General features: G+C 31.7%; 1 protein-coding gene across 10 annotated transcripts in view; it reads right to left on the bottom strand.

Moving 5' to 3' along the window:
- Positions 1-1,371: 1,371 nt before the first annotated feature.
- LOC123292073 (uncharacterized protein CG43867) overlaps positions 1,372-14,801 on the bottom strand; it is an 872,927-nt gene continuing 859,497 nt past the window's right edge. Inside the window, exons 6-17 of one of the 10 annotated variants that reach the window (XM_044872589.1) lie at positions 14,113-14,540; positions 13,066-13,227; positions 12,718-12,997; positions 12,541-12,653; positions 12,253-12,462; positions 5,562-5,824; positions 4,905-5,238; positions 4,637-4,811; positions 4,122-4,323; positions 3,415-3,550; positions 3,142-3,351; positions 1,372-1,805 (exon numbers count right to left, since the gene is read on the bottom strand). In XM_044872589.1, the coding sequence (XP_044728524.1) occupies positions 1,467-1,805; positions 3,142-3,351; positions 3,415-3,550; positions 4,122-4,323; positions 4,637-4,811; positions 4,905-5,238; positions 5,562-5,824; positions 12,253-12,462; positions 12,541-12,653; positions 12,718-12,997; positions 13,066-13,227; positions 14,113-14,540 (2,852 nt within the window). In that variant the 3' untranslated portion in view covers positions 1,372-1,466. The remainder of the gene's footprint in view (positions 1,806-3,141; positions 3,352-3,414; positions 3,551-4,121; positions 4,324-4,636; positions 4,812-4,904; positions 5,239-5,561; positions 5,825-12,252; positions 12,463-12,540; positions 12,654-12,717; positions 12,998-13,065; positions 13,228-14,112; positions 14,541-14,801) is intronic. The other 9 variants (XM_044872590.1, XM_044872595.1, XM_044872596.1 and 6 more) reach the window with 9 other exon arrangements.

Genomic DNA, 14,801 nt, shown 5'->3' with positions numbered 1-14,801 from the left:
GTCCGCCATTTTGCCTTAAATTTATTTTCCCCTATATACATCTTTCTAAATATGGCTGTTAACGAAAAAACAAAGACATATAAAAGTAAAAAAATTAATTTAAGAAATGTAGGGTAAATATGTTGAAATTTAACAAAAATTGGTTTTTATTTCTATTTAATATGTACCTACATCAAAATATTTTTTACTATTGGTGAAGGGTACCAATTTTGCATACAAAGATCATTTCCGGTAAAATTGAACAGACAATCATAAAAGCCCGTGTATTTTTGTATAATTTTATCTCTTAAACGTCACGGTAAAACAAATCTAAACTTGTTTCCTTAACGTAGGGAACTATGATATTTTAAATAAATTAAAGAAAATAATAGTAACTGTGACCAATGAATAACATTGCCTTACTACCTTACTTCTTGAATGATATTTCCTTACTATCTTAGATAATTTTACAAATAAAAACTGATTTTATGTGTGGTTAAACATGGTGACGATGCTTTAGCCAAAGAAACTAGAAATATAGTACTATGCGGTTTGTGCTAAACAATTCTACATGTCAATGCATTTTTTGTATTAAAATAGCCTTCTTTCATATTTTTAGTAAGCTATAAAATCCGTTCCCTTGGATCCTGTATAAATAGACTGGAAGAAGACTAATACTCGACGATTTCCTCGCTTATGCTTCATAGAGAATGATTTCTAGAGCGATGGTTTACAGAGTCCATAGAATCTTTTGATTCGTACTTTTTCACACTACCTGAGAAAAGTCATAAATTAGAAGATTATAACAGGATTGCATTACTATCTTTAACGGATTTTATACCTTCGAATGTGAATGAAGCGGCATAAAAAGTAGCATATTTTATTTTTCTACTTCACAATTGGTCTACTTAAATAAAATTACTTTTCAATTTTCAATATTTATACTTTAAAATAATCTACTCCAATTATTTTTAAGAACTGATTAATAAATACAATATACTCCTAATTAATTTAACTTCAAAAAAAAAATCTACCATAATAATTTTTTAAGTAATTAAGTTTTAAAAGATTTCTAGGTACTTTTAAAAAAGTGTACTCCTGCTAAACTCAATTCCAAAAATTTATGTTGTTGTTAAGTAGAATTATATATGAGTATATTCCATTTAAAGTATAATTCTCAAAGAGTCGAAATATTTCAAAATAGTTTTTTTTTATGTAGAAAAATTGTGGAGTAGAAAAATAAAAGTAATATTCTTTTTGTGCCAATGAAGCTAATTTTTCAAAAAAATAATTTATAATACATAATTTAAAGATAATCGCACGGAAAAACAACTGTGAATACCCACCAAAAAAATAAAAATGCACTTGATAAACATAAATAATATAAATACAATAATAATTTTCACGTATAATTTATTTTCTTTCTAGTTTTTTATCACTTTTTTTGTTGGAGTTGATGTCGCCGATGATGACGCGGTGGCTGTTAATCACGCAACACCACTATCTAAATGAGTTCGTTTCTTTTCGGCACGTGGTGTTACATTTGCAACAACCGATGCATGATGATCCGGTGTAGATTTTAAAATATCCGGTTGTTGTGTAGTATGCGCTGTGGCTTGGGTCGTTGAATGTCCTAGCGTTGATGAGAGTGTATTATGTCCGGTGGAGATTGTCACATGAGTTACAGATTGTGTGGCCTGTGGGGGTCGAGAGCGTATCGAACGATGTGAACCATTTCGTGTAAGTGTGTTCATTTGTGGTGTTCCTGGTAGTGCATGGCCCAATGCGTTCATATAGTCAGCAATTAATAAAGTTAATTCTAATATCTGAAAATTAATGTAAATAAAAAATTGGTTATTTAAACGAATAATCTTAAGCCTAAGGTATACACCTTTGGGACATTAATGCTAAGAAAGACTCTATCTAGCGATAGAAAAAAGAACTATAAATGTTAGCTCGCATGTGTATATATAATATTTAACGTAAATTGGTTGTTTAAAATTTTGTATATTGCATACCATACATACTTACAGTTTTCTAGTAGATCAATCAAAAATTAACTTAAAAGTTTGATGGGGGATATTATATTCTGACATTAGATTGAACATAATTCTCCGGGTTTCTTTAGTAGTTAATTTAGATACTAAAAGGTAAGAGATAGTCCAACTTAGTCCAACTTCATATAAAAAAATCAAGCTTTTTATAAAAAATTGCCTTGGTGCTCGGACATTCTTAAAACTTAAAATTTTAAAGTGTGATTTTTCAAAGATTTTATCAAAGATTTTATAATATAAATTATTTGTATGAAAACATACAAATAAATTTTACATTTGTATGTTAAGTCATATATGTTATATGATAAATCTTTTATCTTTTCATTCAATGAAAAAATCAGCTGTATAAACATTTATGGTTTACATTTCTTTTACTCGTGGCGCTGATATCTTAGCGTTAAAGTCCCATAGGCATTGTTGAGCGATATTTTATTATATCAAATAAGTACCGCGATAATTATTGATACATCATTTTTAGAATGAATAAAACTATTAAGAATTTACGCCAAATTTTCGATTGCGAATGGAATTTTGTATATCGTTTTCCATGAAAATTTCGTTATGACAAATACTAGGTTATGAATTGTACCATGAACCATTGATAAATGGTAAGTAACCTAGAAGTCTAAATTGGAACTACTGAAAACGGGCCCACTTCCTGTTTTAATTAGTATGAATTATTATCGCCAGTTGGAGGGATGTATTTGATTTGAATTTGAATATTTTAATTGGCCTTTTGAAAACGTAAGTTCAAGTATTGTCATCTGGTTACTCCCAGTTATCAATAGACATGTAAAGGTTATATAAAACCTATGCCTTAAATACGCCCAAGGCTTAGAAAACTACGAAAAGTCGCTCAAATACAAAGGTGATAATAGTCGATGCTTATTGTTTTCTTCGATATTCGTGATTATTTGCTATTCAGGATAAATGAAGTGGGAATTTATTTAATTGAATTCTTATATTTTTTTATTGCTAATAGCCTTGGAATAAGAAATAAATCGCAAACTTTTTATGATTTTTTTACCCGTTTTTTAACTCGTTTTGGTGAGATTTTATCAACACCCTTATCTAGAAAATGTTTAATCAATTGTGAAAAATACAATACCTTCGGTTTACTCAAAGAGAACAAAAGTTTTTGGGATCCTTCTGATTCCTCTGGACAAACAACCAACATAAAATCATCTTGACATCCTCCAAAGGTAACAACTGATGCGTAAGGATACCTAACCAAAACAGTCATTGTGGCTAATTCTAATAGAGTAACACTATCTTCTGCAACCGCTAACCATACCATAATCGGTTCTGATTGCTTCAGCTGTGAACAAAATCCGGAATAAGAAATTGAAACGTTAAGAATCAAAATTGGAATGTGATTTACAATTACTTTTGCTTGGAATAGCGTAGCACCAAAGAATGGCCATTTTCGTGTACAAGTTAAATAAATACGAACACAGTCGATTAAACTTCGTCCTTTTAATGAGATCCACTTTTCCATTAATCGTTCTTGCAAGTCTCTGTTGAAAAAATAAAAATTTTCAATTAAAAAACACGTAGTCCAATAACACTGAGAAAGGGTGTTTTTGAGGAAGTAGTTCTTTCTAAGTTTTGAGCCCGCCAATTTTAAGTGGCGTCCTAGCCCGCCGTGGCGACCTAGCAGCCCTGTATTAAAATTAGTTTGGGGCCCAACAGAAGGTTTGGACTCCTGTCGGTTTTAAAAGTAGTTATTTTGAAATAGGATCATAGTTAGATAGTAAACGTAAAATTGATATAATTACTAAAGTAATTATAACATTAAAATTATACGATGCAATACATCTCTTCAGAATGTAATTTTACTATTGATTTCACTTTGCAATAAAGTATCCATGGTATTTCCTTGCCACCAATTAGTATAAGATATGGCCCCTGTGCGCCGCTCACTTAAAATTTACGAATATTTGCTTTTTTCTCTCTCTGTCGGTAGTCCGGTACTTTAAAAATTTGAATTTTCAAAATGACAGTCTACCAACAGCTCCAAAATCAAAATGGAATTTTTTTAATTCGGCCTGGACTTTATGTATACTAATAATAAATTATTATACTTACTTAAGTCCATCCGGTGATAATGCGTCTCGATATCGATACGGATAAAATTTATCTAAAGCACATAAAACACTATGATTTGGATTACCCTGACCACCGCTTCCTCGACCTTTATCCGTATTATATTCACCAAAATCAATTTGAGCCATTAACGAAGCTAATTCTAATGCTAGTTCTCTGTTAATTGGGAATCTACCTTGGACCACTGAAAATTAAAACAAAAATTAGAAATCCAAAATTATATTATCAGCAGTGACGAATTAACCATTAGGTAGATTACTCAACTGCCTAAGGCCTCCACATCGACCAGATTTGTATGGGAAGGGCCCAACACAAGGGTGCGCCAGGATAATTTACGAAGATTAAAAAACGATCTAATTTTCACATTGGCTACGGGTCTCGCAAAATTGCATTGCTTAAGGGCTCTGACATGGTTCATCCGTAACTGATTACCAGCTCACGTTAACGTTAACGTTGACAGAAAACAATTAATAAACATTGGATAAAATTTCGCTCACCTTGTTGGTTTATTTGATAACAAAATAGAAGCCGTTCTCGATCAGTTTCCATTTTAGCTGCATGTCGCCAATACAATCGATTTTTGTACGTCAACTGTATCACTCGTGTGTTTTCAAATTTACCCGAACCTTTTTCACGAAGTGCTGTCTCCCATTTCGATATTACATCACATAGCTAAAACGCATTATAATACAATTAGAAAACTTTTTGGATTCGGAGAAATAATTTCGCAGAATGAATTTGCCAGGCTTGAAACGGCATAATTACCTTAGCTTGGGGATCTAGATAATGTTCCAAATCTTTTTCAATTGGATCATCACTAAATAATGTGAAGCCAGATATCGTTGATTCACGACAGCCGATTTCTTGATTTAGCGTTGTTAAAAATTCTTCAATCGTTGTGGATCCATCAAAACTGACAACTTGATAAGCACCATTTAACATATGAACAGGAATAGCATGGGGTAACGAATGATGATAAGGATTTTTTAATAATATCGATAAGACTTCCATTCGAGATGGTTTCACTTCACGGCCACCATTTTGTAATGTCCGTTCTAAAGCTCGTTCACAATATGCAGCATATTTGCCACATTCGGATCTTAAAATAAAACGTAAATAAACGTTAATAGAATTTTTTTAAGCAGACTATAAATTCACTGCACCGGAGTGATTGATCGAGTAACCGGTAAAACTGGAGAGAATTTTAGGGAGATGGTAAAGCTCACACTAGCCTGTATTCCTGGAGGATAAAAATTTTTTTCAAAGTTCGAAAATTTCGAAAAGTCGTGGAGTTTTTTTTTTCCTGTTCAATATTCTGATTAAAAGACTTTGGAAAAATTTTCTCAGAAAATCAGCAGACACCATTTTCTTTCGGACTCCTCTAGAATAATTCTAAAGTTTTTAAAGACATATCATACTTACTTTGAATCAGCGTTTCGTTGCAAATGTAATTTCAAATACCACAGTAGTCGATTATTCTTCGGTACAAACAATGATACAGCCAATGCTAGTAATTGCCATCCTTGTACAAATGAATATGTTGGCGGATTTGTCTTGCAATCTAGGATTGGTGCTGGCGGCGCCTGTATAGATGTAGGAGATCCTTTTTGAGTGGCGACTCCTGCACTTGTGCCGCTTGCAGAGTCGCACGTGAAGAGCGACTGCGTTGCGCACAGCAACAATTGCTGGAAATGGAATGGTGGCGTTTCTACACCTGTTCTCTTTTTTTTACTCAATATTTTACCACGTGTGTCCCGTGTGTGTGTTTTGTGTTAATTTTTTATTCTAAACGATGATTTTGATTTACAATATTTGATCAGTTTTTATTCGAATTAAGGATTAAGACTCATACGATGAGTCATTTAAAGGTTTTTTAGAGTTTTAGAGTGGCAATATCCATGTGTTTTTCTTATCGGAAAGTGCTCGGTAAGTAAAAAAGAGATGCGTCTGCTTTTTATTGCAATGCTTTTCTCAACTCAAAGCATTCTTTCTCATCCCCCCTCCATTTTCTAAGAGCAGAGTACTTCCTGCACCAAAAAAAATTGCTTATTATGTCTCATTCTGTATTACATTACAAAACATTTCTGATTTTGCTACCCTATAATTTGGAACCTCAATTCTTCTCGTGAAAGAAATATTATAGAAAAAGGATATCTGACCTTTTTTCAAGTCATGCCTCTTGTCCAATTAGATGCTTTTGTTTCGAAATTTAGGATTTTTAACTTTTGATTCAATTTTTCTTTCAGGTCTAAGAAAACAAGGTTATTAGACACTAGCATCAAAAGGAATCCGGGAGTTCCGTTTGCGAACTGCAAGCTGCTACTGAATGAGGATATCTTAAAAAACAATCTTAGATGGAAGAAAGGGCGGATTTATTACATGACATTGGCTAGGCGGCGGCCACGCTTATCACCAAGACCTAACGGTGTATCACGACTATTGCAGTAGCTGTCACATTGGGGAGGAGGAAGAAACGATGTGTCATCTTCTATCTCACTTTACAGCCTTTTGCCATGAGGAGATGTGGCGCTCACTTAAGGCAGTATTTCTTTGACAACCTCTCCGGTTTTAAGTCCATTGACGTTAAAGCACTCCCGCTGTTCTTAAACAGCTCCAACTGATCCATGTAGTAGTGGTTGGAGATGGACCTTTGTCGGTATCAAAACGGACACTTTTAAGGAACATTTTTGTATTTTTTAGCTACAAATAAGGAGCTTAAATTAAGAACTGTTATGTCTGAGATTAAATCGTAATCAGATCTAGAGTAGTTTTAGGATCTAAAAAATGGTTACTTAAATACCAAAAGGTGTAAATGATGCACGGCAGAGAAATATGGTTCTGCCTCAATCTTCAAATCTAAAAACTGATCAAATATGTTACTACTATGGATAAATGTTTCAAGCTTAAAACTGTATGTATAGTATTATCTGTACATAATTTTTCAATTCGAAAAAGCAGTGAAAAAAATCAACCCTTGGTTTATGTAATAAATACCATAATGGAAGCGATCAAGCTCAGTTATTAGATGATAATTCAGATGATAAATTCTAATATAAATTTCAGTCAATTTAAAGCATCCTTCATACATTTTATCAAGAATGATTTTCGGTGAATTCGCTAAATTCGTAAAATATACCATTTAAAGATAAGATAATTTAAGTCCCGAACGTATTTCCTACGAGTCCATACAAGACGAGAAAATAAATACCGAAAAACGCTATTTTTTCGCGATAAAATCGTGTTTTCCCGTAAGATTTCCATCGAATTTGACTTCAGCTGGTTCCATTTTTTACGTTTTTCTTAGTGCTACAATCCACTTTTTTTTTACACTTCCATTTTTTCCAAATTATTTCTTTCTTAAAAACTACTATTTTTCTTGTAATTGTCGCGTTGAATCATTAGAAGTGTTAATTTAAACTGCACTGTTAGATTAGATTAACTTAAATATAACGAATTTCACCAAAACCCATTCCCCATAAAATTTCTGAAAAATTCTTTATAATTTCACATTAAAGAAAAAAAAAAAACTAATAAAATAGTGCTATGCTATTTTTTTAAAGCTACAAATCAAAATCCACACTAATTTGTAGTAAATTATTTCGTAAATGTAAATGGAAAATTTTTCGGTAAATGTTTATAATAAAATTATGTATAAAAGAATATACACATAAAAAAAATATGTAAGAAAAACTTTGAAGAACAGGCTACTGACTAGATTACATAATTAAATAAATTATATTCTAGAAAAAATTATATTTAATAAAAGGCATTCATTCAGAAATTGAAAAACTGAACATAAATAAATTTGAAAATAATTTGAGATATATCGAAACACCAACATTCCATTTTGAACATCATTCAGAGACATAATATTTATGTTCTAAAAACCACTCTGGTGTTTTAGACAAAAATAAATTTTTGATCGAAAAAATAATCAATAAAAAACATAAAATTATACTAAAAAATATTTAATCGAATCTCAAGCCATGTTAACTCTAGAATTGTCGCATTAGAGGAGGAAAGTAATATGAAAGATACAATTCTAAGAAGAAAGTTCCTTTACAGTTTTTGAATTCGATGTCTTATTAACGTGATACTTCAATAGCTATTAATTTTGAAAATTTTTCGATTAACATCAGCCAAATTGAAATGTTTATTATAACCAAAGTTATAGAAAATTAATTTCATTAAAATTTGCAATTTATAAAATTTATTAAAATTATATACTCTACACTATACTTTTCTTGTAATACCATAGTTGAGGCACACTCTATAAATATTTTTGATCCTTTTTTAAGAAAACGTCTTCCAAGCTTTTAGACCGGATGTTCAAACCTAGCCTACTCGTTACCGTATTTCAATCCTTCATACGGTTACGAGTGTGTCCAGCATACTAACTAACTTACTGTCAACTAAAGTATTTCCATACTAACTCCCATAACTCGTAAGTACTCGAAAGTACTTTAGTTGACAGTTAATATGTCAAACGCTGGACACATTTCCCATCATGCATTGCAGGATTAGAATACCTGTCTTTTATATTATCCTAAATGCAAGTACGTTAAATTTAAATTTTTTCGCTATTGAGTCTAGCCGAGTTTGGACGTGCTTAGCCTCGGGACACGTCCTCCACTATAAATTCTCAATAATTTTCAAAAGTGTAATTCTGTCAAATCATAAAATATTTTTGTGTAACAGCGAAGGAAATATGCATGTTTTCAATATGTTCTTAAAGTGTTTTTTATAGTAATAATTTATTCGAGTTGCAATAAATACTAGTGAATCTAAAAAGGACCTAGCAACGAACCAATAGTAGTATTTATATTACTGTTATCCTCGACCCCAAATCCCTGTTATTCTTCGCCGATCAATAATATTGCGGTCAAATCAACTGCCAGTATCTTGTCTATTTTTTTCTTATTGTTAAGACCTTGGAATTAATTTTTATTTTATTGAATGGGAGGAATAAAATTTACAGTATCTCGACGATAACCTTTAACAATGGCCTACTAATGATTTTCGTAATAAAAGTTATTTATAAAACTAAAATTTTCCGGTAAGTCCGTCATCTGTTAGAACTGACAGGGTTCATATCTCGTGTAGAACGATTAAAAGTCTAATTAAAATTCAATTTACGTTATTTTCGATATAATAACCTTCTTCTTATAAAGAAATCTCTCAAAATATAATGCACATTCCTTCTCTTTGGTTATAATGGTTTGAGTTTCGATTAGTAACACTGGGCAAAAATGTTGTTTTGTCACACTAATTTTGAAACGACAATTTTTGGTCAACTATTTTCACGCGACAAACACTTTTTTATAGACCAGTGAAATAGCTATCAGTATTTTTAACTTTCGAATTTTTTTAAATAAAGTAACTGTTTACTTAACGAATCTTATTTAAGAGAAATTTTTTACAAGTTAAGACTGGATTAAAGGCCTTTGTGCTCTCGTAAAGTTCATCGGTATTAGAAACAATTACATTATCCAAAATTGAGGTTAATATTTCGGACATAGGTGTCAGTCACTGATTTTATAAATGTAAAATCATAATTTACAATTATAAGCAAAGTTGCCAGAATATCATTCAAAAATCTTCCTTTCAACTGATGAAAAAATTCATTCAGTCTATTGATTTATAGAAAATTTTTATCGGTGGTTATCCTTCGCACGCCCCTATTGTTGAATTGCCTCTATTTTTTAATTTTTTATTTTAGATTTTGGGATGAACCTTTTTTTTTAATGAAAAATGAAGGACAATTCTTTTTAACAACTATCGTAAAATTTGTTATGAAACAAAAATCAGTAAAACATTAAAAAATTTTGTTTTATTTAAAAAAATAAAAAAAAAAAAAGAACGAAAGGTGTCGTGGGACACTCGGTAGGAACTATGTTCTTTTCGTTATGAATTATGAATTATTGAATAACAAGCATAATGGAAGAATGATAATCCAATTGTATTTACAAACTTTTTTCAAGGTTTTGTTTGTCAAATTATGAAAATAGACATTTTCTTATTATTTATTATTATAAAAATATAAAAAATCATAAAATCATGTTTTTAGAATTTTGTATCAAACGCCATCTATAAACAGTAATCAGAAGTTACCACCGATCATAATCACCTAGTTAATAATTAATTGTGCAGGTTTAGTTATTATTAAATAGGTATTTTTTCGATGAAAATAAAATTATAATTTCCTAGGTTTCGATGTTACGTTTTTTTGTTACATTGTTTTTGGATGAACCCCCTTAGCACACAAACAAATCAGAACGACAACGTGCGATATAAGGAACATAGTTCCAAAATGTATCAAATGAAAGGTGTTTCTATAATATTTGTTCCAACCTTTTAAATTGTAAATTACCATTTCAATAACAATCAGTGACTTTTTAGTTCGTTTTTTATCCAAAAGAATTAAAAAATGATACTTGTAATAAAAACATCACAGGCATCACACATGCTCTGAATACAAAAAAATATAAACGAAAAATTTTAGATAAAAGAGACATCAAAATGAGACACTAAATATGAAAAAACAAGCATGCAAAAATTTGTGTTCAGAATGATTTGATGTTGTAGATTTATGAATAGCAAAAAGCGTGAATAGCATGTTATTAAGAGTTACGGCCAAATTAATAAAAAGACAAAGAGTTGAGGATAATATTATTAAAAAAAATGTATTATCACATACTCGTTACTCCAGAAAATATCCTTCTTGATTCTTCAGATTATGAAGAATTATAAATTCAATTATTTTTGGTGAAATATTTAAAATTATTGTAATAATCTGCAATTTATATATTTGCGTTTATAACGCACGAGTGATAACTACTACTAAACAATTTTAAAAAGGGCTTAAGTCTAGTTAAATTAAGACAAACCGGTATTAGCTGTGATTCCATACCAATCTGAAGGTTTATGAAATAACAGAGAAAAAATCTTACTGTCATAAAATGATCAGTTTTTGAGTTCCAGGATTTCAAACGTAGCACAGGACTACCGATAGCATAGGATTCCAGAAAATTATGAAGCCGACGAGCTTGCTAGAAATGACACAAAGCTGTCGAGTTCTGTTCGCGAAATGCAAGCTGCTTTCGAATGAAGCCCATCTTAGATGGAGGAAGGAACGCACTTGTGGTACTACAAGATATGATTTAAGTCCAATCTTAGGCGTTTCGAAGATCTTATCTCGCTTCACAGGCCGCTATAATAAAAATCGTTGCGGCTATTACAGGACACTAGCTACGCGGTAGGCACGGTGAACAGCACAGTGATGATGAGAAATAAACGATGTCTCATCATCTCATGAGGAGACTTTAAAATGATTGTTCTCTTAGATGGAATCATCTAAGTCTACCTTTCTTTGACGATTTCTCTGGTCTGAAATCCGCTGACGTCAAAGTATTCTTGCTGTTCTTAAAAAGCTCCAAATGGTTCATGGAATAGTGATTATGTCTCACCACAGGACAGTTTCACCTCAGGACAGCTACTCTTATCTAACTTAACCTAGTTCCAGGATTACTAATCTTCGTTCTCAATCCGTTTGTTATACATATGTAATTTTGAATCAAGTAAGCAGGAGATAAGCTCAACGAATCACTTTAAAGTCTACTGAATTGCATGTTTTTGAAACAAATAGCCTGGGTGAACATGGAAAATGTTAAAGACTTAAGCTGTAAAAAAATTCTAGATTCAGATTGAAAGACTATAAAATAATGAAAAAAAAGCATTTTCCATGAAATGTACAATCCACGTGCCTCTCCTCACAGTGATTTCTTTCGAATTATTTTAGAAAAGATTTTCCTAATAAAAATACCTAATACAAATGCAGTGTTTGTGCAACTTGCAATTTATACGTGATGAAAATCAAATTGCAGATTCGAGATCACCTCAAAGTGAATATTGAAATTCTGTACAATAATTGAGATAAAAATGATAACTACCTTATCTACCAAATTCGTGTACATTATGTAATTTAAATATATTTTTGTTAATCTAAATTTCTATCTAGAAAATCTAAAATTGAATAAATTTATTTATTATAAAATGAGTAAGAGAATGAGAAAGAAAAAAAAGCAGCAAATAAAAACTGTGCAGAGCCACTTACGCGTGAAGGTTTGAGTTTGGACACCGCTCTGTTTACCTGGACGCCTAATTTGTGTGTTGTATGCTTTGATGTTTGCTTCACTAATGCACACATTAACTCCGTTTGTAGATCCGGTACATCTAAACATTGTTGTAAGGCATTTTGTGCTAGAACCACGTGATAATCTATACCAGCTTGTTCCACTGCCACGGACATGAAAAGTTGGCAACACTGGAAAAGAGTATAAATTTGTTACACCTAATTTTGTACAAGAGATTCATGGGAATTATTTTGGAAAAATTGATTTACCTTGAAAAGTTTAATAGCTTCTGCTTGAAGGGCTTCAGAATTCAGTGAGGTCAATGGTGATACAATATTTTCCTTCGAATGTAAAAGTTGTGGATGCCTCCAAAGGACGCAACCTATAAAACAAAAATTTAATGAGTAAATTCTTTCACCACCTTAATGCACAAAAAATAATCATACTTGGATCGCCATCAGTTTCCATTAATTTTTGCACTAATTGTTCGTACTGTGTCCCAGCACTTGGTCCCCCGCCAGAAACAACGGTTAAATGATATAACCAATTATCTTTCTCTTGTTTACTAGGGAATAAAAGATACGTGGGTCCTTGATGCGTTGGAAATATTCCTACAGTTAACTCTAAAGCTTGTCCTTCACCTTCTCGTTCTTCACTATCGGAATCGGACATATGATCAACTTCTTCTACTCTTGCATCGCGCATATTAATTTGTCCAACGGGATTCTGTAAATAAAAGAAATAAATTCTTAATATTTCTTGAAATTTTTATAATTTGAACAGGGTATACTTACACTATCGTTTGGACTTTTAAAATATAAAAACATTTTTCCAATTAAAACACACCAACATTTCTTTGCATGACCATTTTTTACTTTTGTTAGCCAGCCTTGAACCGAAGGTTTATTATCTTCTTTACTTAAAAGGAGTTTTGTGGCGTTTCTTCGTTGAACATTCTGTAAAAAAATTATTGTATTATTTCAAAATTACAAACAGTGAACTAGGAAAATTTTTGGAAGAGTAATTGAAAACGACTTTTGAAGCAGGTTTAAGTAGGAACTTATGTAGGAGACATCTCTAGTCTGTGGTCATAGGCTAGAAATGTGTGCTGTCGTGAGTTTTGCCAACCGAAAATCTGTCTAGGTGGTAGATATGATTTAAAAAGTTAGTTGTTTTTAGCAAATCTTGCCTAAATGTTGGTAAATCTACAACCTAGATCTTTTGTCGGTTTTGGTCGCCCTGAACCAAAACTAGATCTTTCACCTAATATTTGGATAAAACTATTTAGAATTGTTCTTCGATAAGTGTTTAATTATTAATGAAAGAGAAATAAAAACATTAATAAAAACAAACAAACTTAATATTATGAGGCCTAGTTATAAGCATTTTCACAAAATTTTATTGAAATTTTTAATTTTTTATTGACTTTAAAAGTAGGTAGATTTTCCTTGTGAGGTAGTAGATTTGAAAAAGATCCTCAAAGTTGGTAGATCTACCTAGACTTTGTTAGAGTTGGAAATAGAGTTGGCAAAGAGTTGGCATGTCCGTCGCCTTAACAGTCTCTATCTTAACATACGTGGCCCGCATCTGTGAGCTCTGTAACCCGTTCCATTAGATGGTCGGAACACCTGAGCCATCCCTCCCCGCCACCATTTGTGAAAGTTGTGAGTGCTTTTAGTTTTTCTGCTAATATTGCTGTCAGACCAAGGAAGACAAAGCAAAATATCGAACAGAATCGATGGGTATCTCAAAAAGAGTTAAAGTGCCAAGGAGACTGAATATTTTTAAAACTGTTCTATTTTTACTTAGGAATAAAGAGAAAGTTTGTTCTGTATATTTACCTGTAAAACACGTATCCAATCTTCCATGGTTGCAATTGAATCCGCTGTTAAATAATACGTCTTTTTCCCCGTCGATATTTCAAAAGTAGCTGCCCCATCTGCTCGAGTTATTCGACATATTTCATCCAAAACAATTTGTCCTTGTGGTTTACGATTCACATCATTTTGTGTTTTCCAATAAGATAGTACACCATTCTTTAAAACAAACCATCGTTTTCGCCATGTCTTTAATTTACCACCTAATTTTGCTAAATGACCAGATTTTTCCAATGATTCAACACGTTTATTTGGACTATCCATGTATGATGAGACACGCATTAACAATGATGGCATTGATGATTCTATACTCGTTGTATCACATGACATGGCATCCGGTGGGATGGCGTAATCATCGGACATGCCCGATTCAAATGATGTATCTGAAACTCCTTTAATTTTAAAATGTTAGTAATCAAAAGAAAAAAATAATAAAGGACTCTTAGTCGTAAATAAAATTAAACTAAAATAAATTAAACTGTACTTAGGTAACTTAAATAAACTTAAAATAATAAACTAAAAAGTTGAAAAGAAACCGATAAATTTGCGAGTTCGAATTGTATAAAGATAGTCGCCAATGGTGTAAATAATTACATGACCGATAATATGGAACTCCCAAATTACCTATCCTCTCATCGTGGTGCTAGTTTCTC

This window comes from Chrysoperla carnea, chromosome 2, assembly GCF_905475395.1.
Source record: "Chrysoperla carnea chromosome 2, inChrCarn1.1, whole genome shotgun sequence".
Taxonomy (NCBI): Eukaryota; Metazoa; Arthropoda; class Insecta; order Neuroptera; family Chrysopidae; genus Chrysoperla; species Chrysoperla carnea.
Note: the sequence above shows the minus strand (reverse complement) of the source record. Positions and strands in the feature narration are given on the sequence as shown.